We start from the raw sequence: 25977 nt of genomic DNA, 5'->3' as shown, positions 1-25977 counted from the left end.
CTTTCGGTCCCCCTGAATGAAATACCAGTCAAATGAATCTTAGTTATGTTATACTGTAAGACTTGATACACTTATTGTTAGTATCCAAAGGGAGAAGATTGAAAAAAGAGTTGCAAAGCACACAAAGAAAAACTTCTTTGTTTTTTCGAATTACAATTTCATAAAATTTATGTCACAGTACCTTGTGTTGCAGTACTTTATGCTCTGAAAATATTTTCCACTACTTTTTGGGACTGCTGGGTGTGTCGAGTGGCGAGCTTACATTCGCAGCCCCACGGATTTTAGTACACATTTTCACATATTTGGTTTAAGCATCCACTTTCTTTTATAATTTTGTTCAGGTATCGTTTTCCTTCCCTGAAATGAGGTGCCTCAAATTCAGGTATACTTCTGGATGACAGTCCCTGTGGCAGTCCTTCTCAACGCTGTGGCAGTCTTTTTCGAAATTCAGAACTAATTTAAAAATGTAATATCCAAGCTTAGAAATGTATATGTTAAAATACAGGAAAAATATAATTTTTTTTAAATTTTTTCCCCGATAGTTCCTATGGGAGCTATAAGATATAGTTATGCGATCCGGCTGGTTCCAACTTTTATACTACCTGCAATAGGAAGAAGACTTTTGGGAAAGTATCAGCGCGATAGCTTTAAAACTGAGAGACTAGTTTGCGTAGAAATGGACGGACAGGCGGACAGGCGGACCGACGGTCCGGACAGACTCGACTTGTGACGCTGATCAAGAATATATATTCTTTATGGGGTCGGAAATGTCTTCTTCACTGCGTTGCAAACTTCTGACTAAAATCATTATACCCTTCGCAAGGGTATAAAAAGAAGGAGTGAAGAGTTTTGCCTTGTGGTAGAGCAAGGTATTAGATACGCCGTCATTGTTGACGTAGCGCTGCTAGTAGTGACGAAAGAGGTTGGCACGCTGAAAACGTCGTTGTTAACAGGGCAAAGCGAACCGTTGAGTCATGACTAGCACTGGTAGACTTGGATATGGACTATTAAAATATAAAAGGCGTCTAAGAAATCGGCTGAGGTCAAAAGTTACATAAGCCAAGTTAATGCCACCTCTACACGCGCGCGTCTGTAAGCGGGTTGATTAGCACGACCTCTTCGCATCCCACAAATTCCAGAATGAGCACCAAGCGTTATAAGTAAAAGGTTTTTATATTGTGATTATTTTTATGTGCAATTAAATCAAACAAAAACACCTCTTAATAAGGTAATAGTATAGTGACTATCGCATCTTTAACAAACAATAGTTCTGATTCTGTTAATACACGATCTATTGAATAAATACACTTTCTGCATATTTCACATTCGCACCCTTCATTAAAATCAAATAACTTGGCAATGGCATATTGAGTTACGGCGGGCCGAATGTAACAAATGCAGAAAGTGTATTAATTTAGTAGATCAAAAGATTGTTTACTTTTACTCCCGCTTTTTTCCAAACTCGATCTTTTTCCTAAGGTAATTGACTTTCTTAAAGTTATCGTCTTCAGTTCTTTCAGTTTTTGCAATACCTTTCGATTGATGTAACAAACGGACGATTACTGTAGATTTTTATTTTTTTCATGTATATAGTAGTCGTCTTCACACACCATATTGCCACAGTGATAAAGTAATTTAAAAAAATATAAATATGTCCAATATATATATGGATCCAAAAACTGCATCCATCATGAAAAAATGTTAAACATGTAGGAGACATTTTGTTTAATTTTGCTTCAGTCAAGGGCAATGCTCGGTCGCAAAGTACGTTCGTGCATATGCTTATGTACGGTGATATCGACAGTGTTCCAGTGCGGGGTTTGACCGGGCGTTAAAAAGAAATAAATCGAATTAAAGAAATGCGTTTACCACAATAATACACCTGGAATTTGTGTAAGCCGACCCCCAGTCGCCAATTGCGGAAGAGAGTACGGTTGTCAATTTGCACGGTTGTCAATTTCCTAGCTGAACTCATTCACTTACCAACTTAACGGTAGGTAGCTACTCTACACCCGCACCAGATTTTTTAGCTTTGGTTTAACATATTCTTTTTCAGCCTTTACGTTGTTTAAGTTTTATGTGTTTTCTATAATGAATATAAGGCTCGCTGAAGTTTGCCACGTCAATCCTAATTGTTTGGGTGAGGGAAACCAGGGCAACCATGCCCTAAACCAAAGGTTTAGTTGAATAAACATTAGGATTTCATTTTTTTGACGAACGGTAGTTTAAACCTTAGTTTTATTTCTTCCCATAATACCATTGTTTATCAAATATTCATATTTTATAAGTATGTTTATACTTATTGTGTATAAACGTGAAAACATTAGATAAATATAGTAACTCAAAAGAAAAAGACAATACTGCAACACTTGATCCTAACACCCAAATAAGGATGATTCCGGCAAAGTTAGTCATTCCAAGCATGTTCGGACCAATATCTTCTTTATTTCTTGACATAGTTTCTTCGAGTTGTTTTTGTATTTTGAGGTTTAAGTTATCAGCCACAATACGATTTTCCCAGTACTTATCGAGTCCTGACGAATGCCAGCAATGAATCAGCGAATTGAATTGATCTAAGAAAGGCCAAAGTCTGGGAACAAAAGCAACGGTATACTGGAAATAAAGATCATCTTTCATAATTATTAATTGGTCAATCGCTTGAGGGACCAAATAGTCAGCGACAGCAAAGTGACCTACAAAGTGAACATAAAAAAAACGCAAGTTTTATTGGGACTTAAATTTTTTACCAAACGGCAGGCGCTCTACTGTAAATCCAATGTGTACCCTCTGCTCCTGAGCTAGTTGAAGCAACCGATCATCGCTATATGTGTGGAAATTGTATAGCAAATCTCGTACTAAAGGCTTTCAAGGAAAGGAACATAGAACTTGACATATGTTTAAAAGTTTATATTCCGAAGCACTTACCTCATCCGACCCGCGTATAGCTGAAACCCATGCCTCAGAGTTGGCCGCCCATTGTAATCGGTGCAACCGCAGACGCTGGACTGTGTCGGCTGCTTCGTCCATGTTGGGTACTGTCAATATACTGGCTAAGCCACCACCATATATGCTGGTAATAATTAAATCATTTAGAAAGCAGACAAAGAGCAATAAACGGACTGTATTTGAGTTTGCTTTGCTACTTTCTGATTGCGATATAAAAAGCTTAAAAGTGGTTGAAAGTCCGAATTTTGTGCAAGTCCACCAGTCACGATGGTTTTTAGGCTGCACGCACAGATCCTGCTCACTCTTATAAGCTAGAATTAGTCCAATAGCTTCCATACATAGGCATAACAGAATCGCAGCCCATAGATGTTTTTGGAAAGGCTCTAATGGTAGATACCAACTAGCTATCCGTAATGGAGCAGGAACAAGGCATGTTATCCCAGACCTCACAAGATACACGGATAGATCTAAATATGAGTAATCTTCAGACCACGAGTACATTGCACCAATGCAGATATCCACTTTATGATGTGTAATCATACCGAGAGCACCATCCCCAGAAATATTTGGATAAACATTGCCCCAATCGTTTGCGTCTGCTATAAATAAAATGCAAAAAATAACGGTTTAAAAAGTATTTATTTAATTTTTATTTCTTTGCTTTACTTGTGTAAAATATAGGCATAACATATCTTAAGGTCAACTTTTTTTTCTAATTCAAGTTCCTAACTAATAGATTCTAGACCCATCCTTAAACCGCCGTAGATTAACCAACGCTAACTTACACGACATGCGTGAGAAATGCGAAAAATATATTAATAATTAAATGTTGATTTGGAGTACTGGTCCGAATTGCACAAAAAATATTGGAACATTCTAAAAATACGTATTGGATAAAAACTATTTTCCTTTTTCTAAGTATATATTTAATAATATAACTTGCATTGAGAACAAATTAATCTAATTTTAAGATAATCAGTATAATCACATTATTCACAAGATTTTTTAAAAGTGATAGGCTGGATTAAATTTCACTGGACGTCATGATTCTCAAATCCCTGGCTAGATCACCATACCGGTAACCACATATTGACAATTTCGGAAAAAATTCAACCAAATAGCATTACTATCTTTATTTTGCAAATCAATTACATTCCTTCTCAATTTTTTACACGAGGATACGCAACGGTAAAACACGAGAAGTTCATTTTATTGTATTTCCGTTTCGTTGATGTGCTTTCAGTGGATTCCTCATGGTACATCCAATGCATTCATTTAACCTAAATAGATTTGATTGCAATATTTTTCTTTTTGTCCAGGCAGTAGCTTCCCTGTAGAATAATCAACCCGAAAACGAGCAGAAAAACGTTTAAATCAAGTTTCCACGAAAAAACGGAGGGAAGGGAAAATCAAGCCAAAGTGCAAGTAAATGGATTTTGCAACATCCAGATTGCATCGTAACATAGAGCTAATGCAAATACAAATTAAAAATCACTCAGATTTTTAGCACCAACAAACTTGGTTAAGTTTTTTTTTTTAATTATACCCACGTGTCTCGTGCAAGTTCCGGGAAAAGTGCAAGAAGCTGGAAAGGCAAAAAAAACACAAAAACTAAATCGGCGAATTGAAATAAGCGAAAACACACTAAAACTTCTTGAACTCACAAAAAAATTGATATGTTTTAAACAAGTCCATAATAATTTAATAATAATAAATAGGTACCACGCTCAAAATACTCAGTAAGCTACCAACAAAAGAAAGAACGACAGGGATCCGTGAAAACAAATTCGATGCTGTTTCTTTTGCTTTCCCTTAAACCTACTGGCCAGCAGACCCCCGAAAAGTCTCAGACGTAATGAATTTCGCGGTGACAAAAAGTATTTCACGCATTTATAACAAGCACCAACCGCTTTCAGAGCTCTCATCAGACAATTTTCCAGAGCTGTTAACTCTTCTACAAAGCGCAAAAAAAAAAAATAATAATTATAACTCTTCTGCCAAGCTCAATAACTACATATAACATCCACAGGGCTGACGTATTACGGAACAAACTGGTAGAAAAGTAAAAGCCATAACTTTCGGTCCCCCTGAATGAAATACCAGTCAAATGAATCTTAGTTATGTTATACTGTAAGACTTGATACACTTATTGTTAGTATCCAAAGGGAGAAGACTGAAAAGTGATAAAGTAATTTAAAAAAATATAAATATGTCCAATATATATATGGATCCAAAAACTGCATCCATCATGAAAAAATGTTAAACATGTAGGAGACATTTTGTTTAATTTTGCTTCAGTCAAGGGCAATGCTCGGTCGCAAAGTACGTTCGTGCATATGCTTATGTACGGTGATATCGACAGTGTTCCAGTGCGGGGTTTGACCGGGCGTTAAAAAGAAATAAATCGAATTAAAGAAATGCGTTTACCACAATAATACACCTGGAATTTGTGTAAGCCGACCCCCAGTCGCCAATTGCGGAAGAGAGTACGGTTGTCAATTTGCACGGTTGTCAATTTCCTAGCTGAACTCATTCACTTACCAACTTAACGGTAGGTAGCTACTCTACACCCGCACCAGATTTTTTAGCTTTGGTTTAACATATTCTTTTTCAGCCTTTACGTTGTTTAAGTTTTATGTGTTTTCTATAATGAATATAAGGCTCGCTGAAGTTTGCCACGTCAATCCTAATTGTTTGGGTGAGGGAAACCAGGGCAACCATGCCCTAAACCAAAGGTTTAGTTGAATAAACATTAGGATTTCATTTTTTTGACGAACGGTAGTTTAAACCTTAGTTTTATTTCTTCCCATAATACCATTGTTTATCAAATATTCATATTTTATAAGTATGTTTATACTTATTGTGTATAAACGTGAAAACATTAGATAAATATAGTAACTCAAAAGAAAAAGACAATACTGCAACACTTGATCCTAACACCCAAATAAGGATGATTCCGGCAAAGTTAGTCATTCCAAGCATGTTCGGACCAATATCTTCTTTATTTCTTGACATAGTTTCTTCGAGTTGTTTTTGTATTTTGAGGTTTAAGTTATCAGCCACAATACGATTTTCCCAGTACTTATCGAGTCCTGACGAATGCCAGCAATGAATCAGCGAATTGAATTGATCTAAGAAAGGCCAAAGTCTGGGAACAAAAGCAACGGTATACTGGAAATAAAGATCATCTTTCATAATTATTAATTGGTCAATCGCTTGAGGGACCAAATAGTCAGCGACAGCAAAGTGACCTACAAAGTGAACATAAAAAAAACGCAAGTTTTATTGGGACTTAAATTTTTTACCAAACGGCAGGCGCTCTACTGTAAATCCAATGTGTACCCTCTGCTCCTGAGCTAGTTGAAGCAACCGATCATCGCTATATGTGTGGAAATTGTATAGCAAATCTCGTACTAAAGGCTTTCAAGGAAAGGAACATAGAACTTGACATATGTTTAAAAGTTTATATTCCGAAGCACTTACCTCATCCGACCCGCGTATAGCTGAAACCCATGCCTCAGAGTTGGCCGCCCATTGTAATCGGTGCAACCGCAGACGCTGGACTGTGTCGGCTGCTTCGTCCATGTTGGGTACTGTCAATATACTGGCTAAGCCACCACCATATATGCTGGTAATAATTAAATCATTTAGAAAGCAGACAAAGAGCAATAAACGGACTGTATTTGAGTTTGCTTTGCTACTTTCTGATTGCGATATAAAAAGCTTAAAAGTGGTTGAAAGTCCGAATTTTGTGCAAGTCCACCAGTCACGATGGTTTTTAGGCTGCACGCACAGATCCTGCTCACTCTTATAAGCTAGAATTAGTCCAATAGCTTCCATACATAGGCATAACAGAATCGCAGCCCATAGATGTTTTTGGAAAGGCTCTAATGGTAGATACCAACTAGCTATCCGTAATGGAGCAGGAACAAGGCATGTTATCCCAGACCTCACAAGATACACGGATAGATCTAAATATGAGTAATCTTCAGACCACGAGTACATTGCACCAATGCAGATATCCACTTTATGATGTGTAATCATACCGAGAGCACCATCCCCAGAAATATTTGGATAAACATTGCCCCAATCGTTTGCGTCTGCTATAAATAAAATGCAAAAAATAACGGTTTAAAAAGTATTTATTTAATTTTTATTTCTTTGCTTTACTTGTGTAAAATATAGGCATAACATATCTTAAGGTCAACTTTTTTTTCTAATTCAAGTTCCTAACTAATAGATTCTAGACCCATCCTTAAACCGCCGTAGATTAACCAACGCTAACTTACACGACATGCGTGAGAAATGCGAAAAATATATTAATAATTAAATGTTGATTTGGAGTACTGGTCCGAATTGCACAAAAAATATTGGAACATTCTAAAAATACGTATTGGATAAAAACTATTTTCCTTTTTCTAAGTATATATTTAATAATATAACTTGCATTGAGAACAAATTAATCTAATTTTAAGATAATCAGTATAATCACATTATTCACAAGATTTTTTAAAAGTGATAGGCTGGATTAAATTTCACTGGACGTCATGACTCTCAAATCCCTGGCTAGATCACCATACCGGTAACCACATATTGACAATTTCGGAAAAAATTCAACCAAATAGCATTACTATCTTTATTTTGCAAATCAATTACATTCCTTCTCAATTTTTTACACGAGGATACGCAACGGTAAAACACGAGAAGTTCATTTTATTGTATTTCCGTTTCGTTGATGTGCTTTCAGTGGATTCCTCATGGTACATCCAATGCATTCATTTAACCTAAATAGATTTGATTGCAATATTTTTCTTTTTGTCCAGGCAGTAGCTTCCCTGTAGAATAATCAACCCGAAAACGAGCAGAAAAACGTTTAAATCAAGTTTCCACGAAAAAACGGAGGGAAGGGAAAATCAAGCCAAAGTGCAAGTAAATGGATTTTGCAACATCCAGATTGCATCGTAACATAGAGCTAATGCAAATACAAATTAAAAATCACTCAGATTTTTAGCACCAACAAACTTGGTTAAGTTTTTTTTTTTAATTATACCCACGTGTCTCGTGCAAGTTCCGGGAAAAGTGCAAGAAGCTGGAAAGGCAAAAAAAACACAAAAACTAAATCGGCGAATTGAAATAAGCGAAAACACACTAAAACTTCTTGAACTCACAAAAAAATTGATATGTTTTAAACAAGTCCATAATAATTTAATAATAATAAATAGGTACCACGCTCAAAATACTCAGTAAGCTACCAACAAAAGAAAGAACGACAGGGATCCGTGAAAACAAATTCGATGCTGTTTCTTTTGCTTTCCCTTAAACCTACTGGCCAGCAGACCCCCGAAAAGTCTCAGACGTAATGAATTTCGCGGTGACAAAAAGTATTTCACGCATTTATAACAAGCACCAACCGCTTTCAGAGCTCTCATCAGACAATTTTCCAGAGCTGTTAACTCTTCTACAAAGCGCAAAAAAAAAAATAATAATTATAACTCTTCTGCCAAGCTCAATAACTACATATAACATCCACAGGGCTGACGTATTACGGAACAAACTGGTAGAAAAGTAAAAGCCATAACTTTCGGTCCCCCTGAATGAAATACCAGTCAAATGAATCTTAGTTATGTTATACTGTAAGACTTGATACACTTATTGTTAGTATCCAAAGGGAGAAGACTGAAAAGTGATAAAGTAATTTAAAAAAATATAAATATGTCCAATATATATATGGATCCAAAAACTGCATCCATCATGAAAAAATGTTAAACATGTAGGAGACATTTTGTTTAATTTTGCTTCAGTCAAGGGCAATGCTCGGTCGCAAAGTACGTTCGTGCATATGCTTATGTACGGTGATATCGACAGTGTTCCAGTGCGGGGTTTGACCGGGCGTTAAAAAGAAATAAATCGAATTAAAGAAATGCGTTTACCACAATAATACACCTGGAATTTGTGTAAGCCGACCCCCAGTCGCCAATTGCGGAAGAGAGTACGGTTGTCAATTTGCACGGTTGTCAATTTCCTAGCTGAACTCATTCACTTACCAACTTAACGGTAGGTAGCTACTCTACACCCGCACCAGATTTTTTAGCTTTGGTTTAACATATTCTTTTTCAGCCTTTACGTTGTTTAAGTTTTATGTGTTTTCTATAATGAATATAAGGCTCGCTGAAGTTTGCCACGTCAATCCTAATTGTTTGGGTGAGGGAAACCAGGGCAACCATGCCCTAAACCAAAGGTTTAGTTGAATAAACATTAGGATTTCATTTTTTTGACGAACGGTAGTTTAAACCTTAGTTTTATTTCTTCCCATAATACCATTGTTTATCAAATATTCATATTTTATAAGTATGTTTATACTTATTGTGTATAAACGTGAAAACATTAGATAAATATAGTAACTCAAAAGAAAAAGACAATACTGCAACACTTGATCCTAACACCCAAATAAGGATGATTCCGGCAAAGTTAGTCATTCCAAGCATGTTCGGACCAATATCTTCTTTATTTCTTGACATAGTTTCTTCGAGTTGTTTTTGTATTTTGAGGTTTAAGTTATCAGCCACAATACGATTTTCCCAGTACTTATCGAGTCCTGACGAATGCCAGCAATGAATCAGCGAATTGAATTGATCTAAGAAAGGCCAAAGTCTGGGAACAAAAGCAACGGTATACTGGAAATAAAGATCATCTTTCATAATTATTAATTGGTCAATCGCTTGAGGGACCAAATAGTCAGCGACAGCAAAGTGACCTACAAAGTGAACATAAAAAAAACGCAAGTTTTATTGGGACTTAAATTTTTTACCAAACGGCAGGCGCTCTACTGTAAATCCAATGTGTACCCTCTGCTCCTGAGCTAGTTGAAGCAACCGATCATCGCTATATGTGTGGAAATTGTATAGCAAATCTCGTACTAAAGGCTTTCAAGGAAAGGAACATAGAACTTGACATATGTTTAAAAGTTTATATTCCGAAGCACTTACCTCATCCGACCCGCGTATAGCTGAAACCCATGCCTCAGAGTTGGCCGCCCATTGTAATCGGTGCAACCGCAGACGCTGGACTGTGTCGGCTGCTTCGTCCATGTTGGGTACTGTCAATATACTGGCTAAGCCACCACCATATATGCTGGTAATAATTAAATCATTTAGAAAGCAGACAAAGAGCAATAAACGGACTGTATTTGAGTTTGCTTTGCTACTTTCTGATTGCGATATAAAAAGCTTAAAAGTGGTTGAAAGTCCGAATTTTGTGCAAGTCCACCAGTCACGATGGTTTTTAGGCTGCACGCACAGATCCTGCTCACTCTTATAAGCTAGAATTAGTCCAATAGCTTCCATACATAGGCATAACAGAATCGCAGCCCATAGATGTTTTTGGAAAGGCTCTAATGGTAGATACCAACTAGCTATCCGTAATGGAGCAGGAACAAGGCATGTTATCCCAGACCTCACAAGATACACGGATAGATCTAAATATGAGTAATCTTCAGACCACGAGTACATTGCACCAATGCAGATATCCACTTTATGATGTGTAATCATACCGAGAGCACCATCCCCAGAAATATTTGGATAAACATTGCCCCAATCGTTTGCGTCTGCTATAAATAAAATGCAAAAAATAACGGTTTAAAAAGTATTTATTTAATTTTTATTTCTTTGCTTTACTTGTGTAAAATATAGGCATAACATTTCTTAAGGTCAACTTTTTTTTCTAATTCAAGTTCCTAACTAATAGATTCTAGACCCATCCTTAAACCGCCGTAGATTAACCAACGCTAACTTACACGACATGCGTGAGAAATGCGAAAAATATATTAATAATTAAATGTTGATTTGGAGTACTGGTCCGAATTGCACAAAAAATATTGGAACATTCTAAAAATACGTATTGGATAAAAACTATTTTCCTTTTTCTAAGTATATATTTAATAATATAACTTGCATTGAGAACAAATTAATCTAATTTTAAGATAATCAGTATAATCACATTATTCACAAGATTTTTTAAAAGTGATAGGCTGGATTAAATTTCACTGGACGTCATGATTCTCAAATCCCTGGCTAGATCACCATACCGGTAACCACATATTGACAATTTCGGAAAAAATTCAACCAAATAGCATTACTATCTTTATTTTGCAAATCAATTACATTCCTTCTCAATTTTTTACACGAGGATACGCAACGGTAAAACACGAGAAGTTCATTTTATTGTATTTCCGTTTCGTTGATGTGCTTTCAGTGGATTCCTCATGGTACATCCAATGCATTCATTTAACCTAAATAGATTTGATTGCAATATTTTTCTTTTTGTCCAGGCAGTAGCTTCCCTGTAGAATAATCAACCCGAAAACGAGCAGAAAAACGTTTAAATCAAGTTTCCACGAAAAAACGGAGGGAAGGGAAAATCAAGCCAAAGTGCAAGTAAATGGATTTTGCAACATCCAGATTGCATCGTAACATAGAGCTAATGCAAATACAAATTAAAAATCACTCAGATTTTTAGCACCAACAAACTTGGTTAAGTTTTTTTTTTTAATTATACCCACGTGTCTCGTGCAAGTTCCGGGAAAAGTGCAAGAAGCTGGAAAGGCAAAACAAACACAAAAACTAAATCGGCGAATTGAAATAAGCGAAAACACACTAAAACTTCTTGAACTCACAAAAAAATTGATATGTTTTAAACAAGTCCATAATAATTTAATAATAATAAATAGGTACCACGCTCAAAATACTCAGTAAGCTACCAACAAAAGAAAGAACGACAGGGATCCGTGAAAACAAATTCGATGCTGTTTCTTTTGCTTTCCCTTAAACCTACTGGCCAGCAGACCCCCGAAAAGTCTCAGACGTAATGAATTTCGCGGTGACAAAAAGTATTTCACGCATTTATAACAAGCACCAACCGCTTTCAGAGCTCTCATCAGACAATTTTCCAGAGCTGTTAACTCTTCTACAAAGCGCAAAAAAAAAAAAATAATAATTATAACTCTTCTGCCAAGCTCAATAACTACATATAACATCCACAGGGCTGACGTATTACGGAACAAACTGGTAGAAAAGTAAAAGCCATAACTTTCGGTCCCCCTGAATGAAATACCAGTCAAATGAATCTTAGTTATGTTATACTGTAAGACTTGATACACTTATTGTTAGTATCCAAAGGGAGAAGACTGAAAAAAGAGTTGCAAAGCACACAAAGAAAAACTTCTTTGTTTTTTCTTTATTTTATTTCGTCTTGGTGGTTTCCCCGATGATCGTTGAAACGCAAGTGACCGGACTGTGGTTTTATAGGCTCCGAATAGTGTGACCAAACCGAGCGATGACGACAAACCCGTTGTCGGTATTTTTAACGGTTCACGGTTTTAGCGATGACTTATCATAATCGAAATATCGCTGCATAAGTGTGACAAGCTTTTTTTGGCGTGTTTGAAAAATTTTGTTTTGGTGTTGGGTGGCCAGAGCAAGGACCACCACCGATCTACTGGTAACAGTAATCCGGCAGGTGGCAAAGTGCACCAGCAGGCCATAGACTCCTAGGATTAGGGAAATAGAGAAACATTATCCCTAGTCGAGCTAGCGGTAGCTCTTGTCTGGTATAAAAGACCGCAGCCAAATAGAGAACATAGACAAAATCTTTTCTGATCTCCCTGGCACTGGTCTAGAAATGCAACTCCCCTGAGGATCACGACTAGAAGAAGACTAGTGTTCCGAGAGACGTCCCCATATTTCTCTGGAAGCCACCCTTATTCAGGAGAAAATTCTTCTAAACGGTCCTACAATCGATCACATTATGAAGGAAATCTACGAAAAATCTATCAACCTCTAAGGACGAAGATTACCAATGAACCAAGTGGATGGCATAAGGCCCCCAAGATGGGCAGAAAAACGTCCAAAGTGGCCGGCAACACCGTGGAGATCATTGACCACAAAGACGATATCCAAGATGTTAACAATATCAAGAAACTCATCGTTGGACAAGTGATCTAGTGATCTTAAGAGTCTTCACGTTCTAAAGTTGTTCGAACAACATCACGGCTTGGAGAAAGTAGTAAGCCACATCGCAGCACAAACAAAAACAGTAAAAGCAAAGTACCCTTAGCAAAAATACAATAAGTCTATAGACTGAAAAAGGCGAATGAAGTGGAAATAAATTACAAACAAAAGTGAATATATAGAAACAATTGAAAGCAAATTGCAGGTGCATGCATTTCCAAATGCAACAAAGTGTATGGAGATAATTCTCTTAAGCCAAGGTTTGATGGTAGTTTGCTCTAGCAACGGTTTGCAACCTTACAATGGTTGTAACGAACCTATTTCAGGAGGCGGTATAGCTCGCCGTGGCCAGGGTTTGAGGCAGACATTTATTTCCTTTATGGATCGGTTTACCTTCCTTCTTGTATTTACTATGAATATGTAGAGATAGGGTATAACTGATTAAATCGGTGGCTGGTTGCCTCTGCTGCGTAAGGACTGAGTTGCGGACTGCTTGCTTTGATGTGTCAGCTCTGCGAAAGGGGCCGAGTGGTGGAAGGGTTTTAGCTTACTTCATTGGACGGAAGCCGGTAATGTGATTTCTGGGGGACCTCACGCCGTGATCACAAATATGTGTGGGCTGATTTCCAAGGAACCACACCGAGATGCCAGTGATCCTCAGCAGTTCGCAGAGCCGATATAAAACTGAGCTTTACAGATCCACCATCAATACCAAGACTATCTTACAAGACACTTCACCGGGTATTTCTTCTTGGTGATGTTTCCCCGATGATCGTTGAAACGCAAGTGACCGGACTGAGGTTTTATAGGCTCCGAATAGTGTGACCAAACCGAGCGATGACGACAATCCCGTTGTCGGTAATTTTAACGGTTCACGGTTTTAGCGATGACTTATCATAATCGAAATATCGCTGCATAAGTGTGACAAGCTTTTTTGGGCGTGTTTGAAAAATTTTGTTTTGGTGTTGGGTGGCCAGAGCAAGGACCACCACCGATCTACTGGTAACAGTAATCCGGCAGGTGGCAAAATGCACCAGCAGGCCATTGACTTCTAGGATTAGGGAAATAGAGAAACATTATCCCTAGTCGAGCTAGCGGTAGCTCTTGTCTGGTATAAAAGAACGCAGCCAAATAGAGAACATAGACAAAATCTTTTCTGATCTCCCTGGCACTGGTCTAGAAATGCAACTCCCCTGAGGATCACGACTAGAAGAAGACTAGTGTTCCGAGAGACGTCCCCATCTTTCTCTGGAAGCCACCTTTATTCAGGAGAAAATTTTTCTTAACGGTTTTACAATCGATTGCATCCTAAAGAAAATCTACGATAAATCTATCAACATCTAATGACGAAGATTACCAAGCAAAACGTCCAAAGTGGCCGGCAACACCATGGAGGTCGTTGACCACAAGGACGATATCCAAGATGTTAGCGATGTCAAGAAACTCATCGTTGGACCAGTGATCTAGTGATCCTTAGAGTCTTCAAGTTCTAAAGTCGTTCAACCAACATCATGGCTTGGAGAAAGTAGTGAGTTACATCAAAGCACAATGTAGGAGATTTAATTAAATAAATTGTAAATCTTGAATTAAATCCATAAAAGATAGAGATTATAAACCCAAATATCAAGTGCGTCACATCTTATGAGATTATTAAATCTGTTAGGGAATATAAAGGTGAAGAAGATAAATATGTAAGCTGGAGAGAATCAGCTGAAGTAGCCATGGGACAATATGCCAGAGGGAGTGAAATGTTTTATTCTGCCTTATCTATATTAAGAAACAAATTAACGGGAATGGCAAATTATACCTTAACCCATAATGGTAGGGTAATAAATTTCGAAGCTATAATGGCCAAACTAGACTTTGTCTTTAGCGACAAACATCCAATTCAATCACTTCGGTCGCGTGCAGACGTGTTTTGTTAACGCTCCAAATAAACAATTATTCACTCAGTCGAAAACGTTCGAAAAATTTTTAAACGCAAGGATTTGCGTTTCGCGCAAGTCGTAAACTAAAGTTCTAAAGTTCTGGTTATCAGACTGGCGTAATAAATGCGAAAAAGTGTAAACACATAACGTTTACTCTTAGCAGACAAACGTGTCCTAAGAAAATGTATCTAAAACTAAAATCCAATAGCCTCCATTTGCTCATGAATGCTTTCTTCCCCCTCTATCTGGACTTCAAGGTCCTGCTTTACAATTCAACGCTTTAGCCAGTCTGGACTTATGGCTCCCAGTTGTGGGGAAAAGCGAGCAGCAGCAACATCGACACTATAAAGCGAGCACAATCAAAAATCTATCACTGGGGCACCTTGGTATGTTCGGAACGACAACATCTACAGAGATCTTGGCATTCTACCCGTTAAAGACGAAATATCAAAACAAAAGCGTCCTACCACACCGTCCTTTCATACCGGACCCGATTGCAACGAAATGACCTTCCAGCTCAGCAATAGTTATTAGAGCCCTTTTTAATTTAAGATTTTATACTTAAAAAAGAAAATTCTATTAAACAGGAATTTATTGTGTATTATGTAATTATTGAGTCAGGGATAATTATCTATAATGGATTATTTTGGTACGGTTAATAGAAAATTGACTTTACTAATTAATAAAACTATTATGACCTATGGTAGAAACAACTTGATAACAGCTAACATGAATAAGAAACAAAGGAAGACAGCGCTTAGTGTCTTCATTACCGGCCTCAACGGCCAAATTTCAGATACTATTTTCTCAATGACCTACCAAATGCAATGGTCACAGTTCAGGAATTAGAAAGCAACAACACGAGTTTCTCAAATATTAAGAGAAAACATAGTGAGCCAAATTCTGGTGGAAATGGACAAACACATTTCAACTACAAGCCAAGACAACAAAACAACAATTACACTTACAAGCGAAACAATAATAATTAAAGGTTTAATCATGACAACAACCATAACAAAAATACGTATGGTAATTATAATCAAAATATTAATAATTCTTGGAACCAGAGTAGTATAGGCAGCCACAAAATAAGCCTGAACCAATGGAGGTAGACGAGTCTATCCAGGTTAACTGTAATTTACACAGCTAAGGGAGCTATTAAATATATTGGAAATAAAGAACAATTAATTTACGATAACGGAAGCAACTTAAACCAACATTATTTAACAAGAGAAAACAGCGTTATTCCATGAAAAGAATTTATATTACAAAAATACTTTGTAGGAACATGAAATGGGTAATTAAAGCGAATTTGGTTTGGGATATACAAATCGTGAACACGCTGTCGTTGAAAAATTCGAAAAAAAAGTTCGGCAATTAAAAATTCTGAACACGCCATCGTTGAAAAATCAGACAAAAATGAAAGTTCGGGAATTACAAATCCTGAACACGGCGTGGTTGAAATAAGTTTAAAAATTAAAAATTCTGAACACGACGTTATCGACTTATCCGACAACCAAAAAATAAACAACTTAAAAGTATCTTCTGCAGATCAAAGAAAAGACCTGAAGAACGAAAAATTAAATATTATCATTAAAGAACATTCAAAAATTAATATGCATATTCCATTTAGGACAGACATATGCGGTGAAATAAACACCGTAAATAATAGGGCAATTTACAGCAAACAATACCCTTATGCTCTATCAGCTTCAGATCTTGTGAATCCTGAAATAAGTCGAATCCTAAAAGAAGAAATTATGAGGCTAAGTAGAAGTCCTTATAATTCCCCTGTACTAGTGGTACCAAAAAAATGTTTCAATGAAGATGGAACTCCAAAGCTCAGACTCGTAATAGATTATAATAAACTGAAAGTACTATACCTGATAGGTATCCAATGCAGGACCCTTCAGTGATTTTATCTAATCTTGGAAAAGCCAAATACTTTTCAACAATTGACTTGGAATCTTGATTTCATCTAATTCTTATGAACGAATCAGAATCCAAGAATTTTACAACGAGCGATGGATGATATTTTAAGAGAACTAGTGTGTAAAACATGTCATGTTTATATGGATGAAATAATTATATTCTTAAAAACAAATGATCAACATTACATAGATTTAATTGTCATTTTTAAAATTTTGCTGAACGCAAACATGAAAATTTCAATTGAAAAATCAAAGTTCTTTAAATTATAAACAAATTTTCTCGGTTACGTTGTTTCTCACAATGTGATAAAAACCGATCCCGAAAAAATTTATACTATCGTAAAATATCCGATACCCAAAAATATTCGAGAGCTTAGAAGCTTCCTAGGCCCTACAGGATATTACAGAATATTTGTACAAAATTACGCAAAGATAGCTAAACCTTTAACAAAATATTTAGAAGGCCAAAACGGCAAAGTATCAAAAAAGGCAAACTTAAATACAGTTTGATGATTCAGCTGTGAGAGCTTTTAACAAGCTCAAAGAAAATTTAATTGCACAAGTAGAACTAGTACAACCAGACTGTAATAAAAAATGTACTCTAACAACGGACGCGTCTGACTTAGCAATTGGTGCTGTTCTCTCTCAGGAAGGAAAAACAATAACATTTATTTCAAAAACTCTGACTAAAACCGAACAATTATACGCAACCAATAAAAAGGAACTTTTAGCCATTGTAGGGGCTTTTAAAAATCTTCGTAATTACTTATATGGGGTTAACAACATCGAGATATATACCGATCATCAACCTCTTTCATTTTCCATTTCTCAAAAAAATCCAAATATTGAGATGAAAAGGTGGTATTCCTTTATTGAAAGCTATTCACCCAAAATTATTTACAAGCCAGGAGCAACAAATGTTGTTGCGGACGTTTTATCAAGGATTCAAATAAATAACTTAACGGAAAGTAATGAATCGGTCTCAGATCAAAATACTCAGCATTCTGCAGAGAGTAGTTTTGGGAATGTAATACAAGAAAACCGAAACCCCATAAACCAGTATAGACAACAATTGCTAATAGCAACGGGAAGGTATACAAGACATGAGTCGATTAAAGTATTCGGAAATAATAGACATATAATAGAGTATGACACTCCAGAAAATTTAGTATCAATCTTAAGGGAATATATTCCACCCAATATAACAATAGGAGTTCACTGTACTCTAAAAGATTTTTAAAGAATTCAAAAACCATTTAAGGACAATTTTATAAATACATTTTTTTAAAGATATTTGAACTAAGACATTTGAACAGAACGCTGAAAACAGATCTCTTGTTATCACAGAAACTCATTGTAGAGCTCATAGAGGGCTTAATGAAAATTATAAGCAAATAACTAGACTCTATTATTGGCCAAATTTATACAAAAAGCTTAAGGAGTTTATAAAGAATTGCACTATCTGCAATCAAAACAAATACAACAGACACCCAGTACAGATTCTATCGGTCAAGCACCAATTCCAGAAAGAGAAGGTGAGAATTTGCGTCTTGACATATTTTACGCCCAAAATCTTATATTCATTACTTGTATAGATTCGTATTCGAAATACTTAGTGTTAAAAGAAATCCCTAATAAACTAAATATAGAAAATAAAGTTTCAGAAATTTTACAACAATTAGCAAAATCTTTCTTGATAGATAACGAGCCAATAACCAATCATCGACCTTTTGTTATATTATTTAATAAAATCAAACACGATGATATTCCTAAATTATTGCAGCGAGCCCAAGAGAAAATGTTGCATTTTCACAATAAGGATAGACAAAATAAGAATTATCACGTAGGAGAGGTCATTTACGAAAAGAAACACGGGGAAAGGAATAAGCTTAATTCAAGATATAAAAAACAAGTAGTTAAGGGAAATCTCCCAAATAAAGTTATTATAAATAACAGAAACCGTACGATTCATAAAGATAATATTAAATAACTTGTTTCAAATTACAGATAATGATTTCAATAATATACTTATAATTGCTGGTAGCTACAACGAAATCCATGATTTCCCTCTTTACGAGGATACCAAAGATGTTCTTATTTATGAATCACACGCAGATTTATTTCATATAACTAATAAAAGTCTTTATAGAGAAATAATTAATCTTGAAACAGAATTTCTAAAGGATCACGACAACAAGAATTTTCTTTGGGAAATATCCCACGATTTAAAAACTATCAAAATACTTATCTCTCAAGTTATACCCAGTATATCAAAAAGAGGCATTAATGAAGTAGGCACCATTTGGAAATGGATAGCGGGAACACCAGATCATGATGATTTCATAACAGTCTAAAATAAAATCGATGATTTAATACAAAATAATAACGATCAATGCGTTATTAATTCTAAAATATTTCAAGAGATAAAATCTTTGAACAATTCAAAACAGCCTTTAAAAATCAAGAAATTCCACTAAGAAAATATCGTCTGCGCTTACTTACGTAGACGATACAAATTTAATGGACACAATTACACTTGCCAAAATTGATGTATTTAAACTAAAATTCTAATCAATGATGATATACTAGAAATTTATAAGCACGAAGATGGACCTGTAGTTATAACAGCCTTTTAGATATATCTGAATTTAAAATCGCTTTGCATCAAGATCTTATTATAATTTACATAAAATACCCTATTATTTTCGATCGTTGTGACGTTTACAAGTCAAGATCCATTTCACATGTTGATGGAAAATTATTAATTGATTATCACGTCGCAAAATGTAGAAATACGTACTTTGTAATGTCTCATTTTAAGACAGAAATATTTAATAGTTATTGCACACTTATCCCAGAAGGCTCTTGTTTCACTAGATTACTAAATGGAGAATAATCCTTTTGTATCAAAATCAGAGAAAAAAATAAAAATGTAGATGTAATCCACGATGGAGCCATTTTTGTAAATGGAGAAAATACAGTTAATGACACTCATTTAAATGGGTCATATTTAATAACTTTTAATGGCACCACTAAAATTAATAATATTTCCTACGCCAATGTAGACAATAAGATATTGGAATTCATCACAGCTCGAAAATATACAGATTTTTTAGTATCCGAATATATTATATCCAATGATTCGGAACTCTTACTCGATAGTATTAACATACTAAATCCATTTATTCAAATTAAACAAACTCACATACCAATTACGTTAATATTAATAAAATTTACATTTATAAATTTAATTGTAATGATTATAATCAAATTCAGAAAATTTGTAGTATTCAAACCATGGAAAATTTATATAGAAATTGAACAAGAAGGCAACATTTTCGATAATGAAATAAATAATATCCCCGACAACGAAAATACACTAGAAGAAAATATCATTGTCGATTTAACCAATCAATTAAATTCAATATACCCAACACTTTCAATGAATCGGCACAATTCAATTTAGAATAGGGGGAGTTATATGACACATTATTTAGGGGCTCTTACCCAATTTATAAACAGCTTTGAGCCGAGAGCTAAGATAACTCTGACAGACCCGAGAATAGGCCGTGGACAGCTACTTCTGACAACCAGGCCCCCAAATCATTCCCACCCAGATCAATTTCAAGCAGGCAACATCAAACGGATGCTGTAAACATCAAAGCCGATATTGTTAACATCGGAGTCCCAAGAGAGCCCTGATTCCGCTAACGTAAGCAAAATATCCCCAGGAGCGAGACCCAAGTCCGCTAGCGTAAAAAAAAGATCCCCAAAGCGTTCCCTAAACTCCGCTAATTGGTAAATTGCATCATCCTATTTTCCTACTCTCTTCAGTCAATTTTTTGACTTAAATCTCTTAAGCCAAGGTTTGATTATTGATCATTGAACTAGAGAGCAGGCAGTCCGTTTTTGTGATCCGAATCGATGAGAACAAATTTGAAAAATAAAATAGCAGTGAATTAAATAAGTATAAGTAATAAAAATAAAAAAATAATTTTTTTTTTTTAATTCACTTGAGAAAAAATTAATTTACATACATACACATATATACAGCCATAGTCTTATTTCCTTTGTGCAACGTATTTTTAAGGTTTATTTGAAGCGCCATCTAATATTGTGTGTATATATATATATATAAACTAATTGTAACGACTTCTAGGTTCAGGGTCCTGAGCGTCGAGATCACATCGTCCAGGATTAAAAGGAGAATAAGTTCGTCGAAACGAAATTCTCATTATTATGATAATATAACGTGTGTTTTTTTTAGGTATAGAACGTTGCAATAAAACAGCGATGGATTATTCGATTGACATGAATTTTTTTTTATTCGAAAGATTATCTTGTGGCATTACATTTTATATATGATTTATGGCATATGACCGCCACGGCTGGCTCGGATAAAATCCAATCTGGACGTCCAATTTTCGATGACTTTTCCCAACATTTGCGGTCGTATATCGGCAATAACACGGCGAATGTTGTCTTCCAAATGGTTAAGCATTTGTGGCTTATCAGCATAGACCGATGACTTTACATAGCCCCACAGAAAGTAGTCTAGCGGTGTTAAATCACAAGATCTTGGAGGCCAATTTACAGGTCCAAAACGTGAAATTAGGCGGTCACCAAACGTGTCTTTCAATAAACTATTATAAAATAGAGCAATTGCAACCGTTGTTCAGGCGTGAGTCTATTCATGATGAATTGCCAAACCAAACTGAGAATAAATCACTTGACTACTTTTAAATCGGTCGCCATCTTGAACAGTGATGCCAACTTAAAGTTCTATACCTCTAAAGAAAACAACCGATATATACATATATATATATAGCAAAACACCTAAACTCAATTCTACCGATACCTGCAGATAAATTAGATAACTTATATATTACCAAGAGGCAGTTATAATCTCAACGGCTGCAACATCATTGTTTCCTATCGTCTAGATAAAAAGAGTTAAGATCAAGAATTAATCTTTTAGAAAAAACTATTTATATGTAATCCCTTAGATCTATAATTTTCCTCATAAATCTTATATTTTTTTATATAAAATAATTACATTTATTTTTTAAGCGGCAAGTATCAGCCTTATAGTTGTACTTAGAATTGTAAGACCCCCGATCGACGTTTGCAGTCATGAATAGTTTGACTTTCGCTGATATGGTAAATTTAATACTCTCCGCTAAATACGATACTCTCCGCTAATAAAATAATTGTCAATTAGATTTTTACAATATACTTAAGCCTACACTATATTGCTTTTCCAAAACATAATGTGAAAAAGAGTTCGAAAACATTGGCTAGAACTTTGCTGATGCGAGAGTGGAGAAGGCCAAGAACAATGACACAAATTTTGACGGACAACCTTGACAAAAGGGGATCAAAGTGCTACTATGGGATTAAATTCGTTTATATACTCGTACGTTCTGTGTGTCTTTCCTGTCACTGTGTGTTTTATCGTTGCTTTTACTGCTGACACGAATCCTGTCACTTTAAATGGGCCCTGTTCCTTTAATGCTAGCTTAGCTGCCTTGGATAATGGCTGTTGTTGTTCCGATATGAGGTTTCCTATTTTGAGCTTTTTGAGTCCTATTTCCATGGGTTGTAATTCCTGTCTTGATCTTGTTCTGTTCTTCCGATGTACAGATATCCGTACTTGCTTGTCTTCATCATTTTTGCAACGGAATCTCGACTGCCTTTTTTTTCCTTTCCGGATACTGGTGTGGTTTCGTTAAACAGGCTTCCAGGTAGTCATCTTTCCCGTCCGTATAATAGAAAAGCAGGGCTATACCCGGTCGACTCGGATCCTATGGTGCTTTTGCTATCTCTTTCAGCAATTTCCCCGCTGCCTTTGTTGTAAAGTCATGTAAGTCATGTCTCCGGTGCTTAGAATTTCTGAACCCTAGGTGACCTGCTGTTTCTTCGTTATGGTTTTCTCGCAGAAAGCGCTCTCTCGTCTCCCATGACGATAGATGTCTATACAGTCTAGTGTGATTGTATATTTCTTTTACGAATGGTAAGTACTTGACCCATTCGGCATGCATCTCGATCTGAATGCTCGGTCAGCTGAAATCTACGTATACCAAATTCTTTGTTATTTTTTATTTGATTGCTTTTGACGAACTGTAAGCGAATAACGATAATTTTGAGTTTTTTTTATTTTCTTATTTTTTATAGCTTGAGTTGCCGTGTTTCAATAAAAGTACCTATGTTTAATTGGACGATCGTGTTTTTTCGAGATCTTATGGCTGGCAATTTTCCAATTGTCTTCTGAGGGATTCTTGATTCTTGTATCTGTTAGAATGCCTCTTGCTTATGATTTGATGCCGTGTCTCTTGGGCTTCCTGCGCAGCGCAAGTACCAGGCCCATTCTTACGCCGACAAACGGTTTAAAAGCTCAAATCTGCTTGCCCACATAACATCTACTGGAAAAGCCGGTAGGTGGCGCCCTAAAATATCGCTTTGCTGCTTATATATATACATTTCCCTTTGCTGCCTTATTCTGAGTTATGGATATCTGATAGTCGAGGCACTCGACTATAGCGTTCTTCCTTATTTCCAATTACCAGTCGAGGACTACCAGTTTCGTTGTGCTTGTTTGGTACACGAGCTGTATTGGCACTTCCAGTGCCTCTGTGCCTCTTCTGTTTGTCCGTTCTGCTGGTCTAATGGCTTCGGTTATTCGCTTGCTCTTCCCGTGTCTTGCTATTCTGTTGACTAGCTTTCTGCCGATGAAACTTCGTGTAGCTCCCATGTCAATGCTCCCGCGAACTCATGTGTTGCCTATATTGACTTGTGCGAGTATCTATTACTTATCTTATTAAGTCGAATGATGTTGTAATGCCTCTGTCTAGTGTTCATAGTTGCTTTTGGGGTCTCTACTGGTTTCTTGGTGGTCTCCATTAACTTCCAGGTAGTTGCGATTGTCCCCAGCGAGTTTTCGGAGTTTGCTGTGTTCTCGGCTGAGTTGTGCGATCATGTGAATCGAGGACCTCGCCCTGCCTCTGAGACTCCCTACTCATCTTCGTATCACTCCCATTGAGGCCACTTTGTTCCTGGCGGTCCTGACAGATTGAAAATGTTTAATACGTAGAATATATACATTTTTAATTTCCTAAATATTTTATTTATTTTTTTAATACAAACCTTACAATATCTTTAATTATAATAAATTCTATTTTATTATATATAATTTCATTCTTAAAAATTCTTTTTTATACCCTTGCCGAGGGTAAAATGATTTCAGTCAGAAGTTTGCTACGCAGTAAAGGAAACGTTTCCGACCCCATAAAGTATTAATATTCTTGATCAGCGTCACTAGACCAGTCGATCTAGCCATGTGCGTCTGGCCGTCCGTTTCTATCGGGATCGGACAACTATATCTTATAGCTCCCATAGGAACTATCGGGGAAAATTTAAAAAAAAAAATTATATCTTAGTTGTTTTTTAAAATATCACCTCCTAAGCTTGGATGTACCATTTTTAAATTAGTTCTGAATTTTGAATTAAATTTTATTAAAATCGGATGACTATATCATTTAGCTGTCATAGGTACCATCTGAAAATTGTTGGGAAAATAATATAAAACAAATTATAGCTTTGGTGTATTTCGACATAAAATCTTCTCAGCTTTGAAATAACATGTTTTAATTGGTTTTAAACTTCGAATTAAATTTTATCAAAATCGTATAGCTGTCATAGGAACAATCCGAAAATTAGTAAGAAAATAATATGAAAAAATTATTTATTAAAGTTGATTATTTCTTATAACTGCAAGGGTATACAATCTTCGGTATGGCTATACTAAAAAAAAATTATATATCAGTATACTGTTCGATGACATCATAAGTCAATATTCATTTTCATTTTATTATTATTATCATTATTTTTATAAATAACTTTGTTGAAGCTGCTTAATAATTTGAATTCTTTTCCAACTTGTTCTACTTAATTACCCCACATTTGTTTATATTTTAAATTCGCCATGCGCTCTCTTATACATGCAGCTCACACATGTACATACATACATATCTCTCTTTTGTAATTTTGAAATCGAACACTAAAAATCAGTGCATATTAGACACCGAAACAAGTCGAACGTTTTTTTCTAACAACTCGGCATTCGGCAGAGCCCGCACATTTTGGCGAGCGTGACAGGATAGTGCATTCGGCAAGTCCCATCATTAACCACTTAAAATCATTCCCTCTACATTCGGCGGAGAAATAGATTCCAGCAACGCCAATACTTGGTGTATTTGGGCAGGCAGTGCAGCTCATCGGAATATTGGCAGTGTGTTTGGCATCATCGTTGTATCTCCGGAAGCATCGTTGGATCACCGGTATCATCGCCACTGGATCGTCGTGGTTACCTGCATACAGGGTACGCGCATAATAACCATCTCAAGTACAGCTTTGGAGAGCTAGGAACAGCGGATGAAAAACTGTAAGCTAGACTCGCAAATGTAATCGCGGTTTTGTCATTTCACTTTCAACAAAAGGGCATTGCCAAAATATTTTAATAAGGTATTGCTTCACTCAATAATTGCTCGCATCCATCTGCAGAACGACCTTGCTGCCCTTGAATGCCAGTCAAAAACAGCGGATGAAAAACTGTAAGCTAGACTCGCAAATGTAATCGCGGTTTTGTCATTTCACTTTCAACAAAAGGGCATTGCCAAAATATTTTAATAAGGTATTGCTTCACTCAATAATTGCTCGCATCCATCTGCAGAACGACCTTGCTGCCCTTGAATGCCAGTCAAAAATTTTGGAATCGTATTTTAAAAAATTCTTCAAATTCAATCACACATCGAACTGAATGAGGCTGGATGAGGCTGATGACTGCCGGCAAGAGTTAGAGGACGTATTCATAGAAACCAAGGCAATTATCATCTCTCGTAATGGGGCGTCAAAGAAGGACCGGCCAGAAGATGCAAGTTTCTTTAATTCATCGGAAAATTGCCCAACTGGGCACCATATTCGTTTGCCTTTGTTAAAGCTGCCTAAGTTCGTGTGGAAGTATGGTGACTACATGATGTTTATCACTGCCTTTACTAGCATGGTACATGATGACGCTTCAATATCAGCTGTAGACAAATTCAACTACTTGCTTAGCTGTTTGTCTGGCCCCGCCCTGAATGTTATGGCCCCCTTTTAAGTGTCCGAAAACAA

The 25977-nt window shown here is 36.1% G+C and overlaps 1 protein-coding gene across 11 annotated transcripts in view; it reads right to left on the bottom strand.

Moving 5' to 3' along the window:
• Window positions 1-8624: 8624 nt before the first annotated feature.
• Window positions 8625-25977, bottom strand: part of LOC122817878 (uncharacterized) — a 282460-nt gene continuing 265107 nt past the window's right edge. For 10 of the 11 annotated variants that reach the window (XM_050889950.1, XM_050889952.1, XM_050889954.1 and 7 more), the window contains 3 exons: window positions 9933-10552; window positions 9755-9869; window positions 8628-9700 (listed from right to left, as the gene is read on the bottom strand). In XM_050889950.1, the coding sequence (XP_050745907.1) occupies window positions 9282-9700; window positions 9755-9869; window positions 9933-10493 (1095 nt within the window). In that variant the 5' untranslated portion in view covers window positions 10494-10552 and the 3' untranslated portion in view covers window positions 8628-9281. Of the gene's footprint in view, window positions 9701-9754; window positions 9870-9932; window positions 10553-25977 lie in introns of all 11 variants that reach the window. The other variant, XM_044091319.2, reaches the window with a different exon arrangement.

The sequence above is a fragment of the Drosophila biarmipes genome, unplaced genomic scaffold, assembly GCF_025231255.1.
Source record: "Drosophila biarmipes strain raj3 unplaced genomic scaffold, RU_DBia_V1.1 ptg000009l, whole genome shotgun sequence".
In the NCBI taxonomy this organism is placed as follows: domain Eukaryota; kingdom Metazoa; phylum Arthropoda; class Insecta; order Diptera; family Drosophilidae; genus Drosophila; species Drosophila biarmipes.
This window is presented reverse-complemented; position numbering and strand designations above follow the sequence as displayed.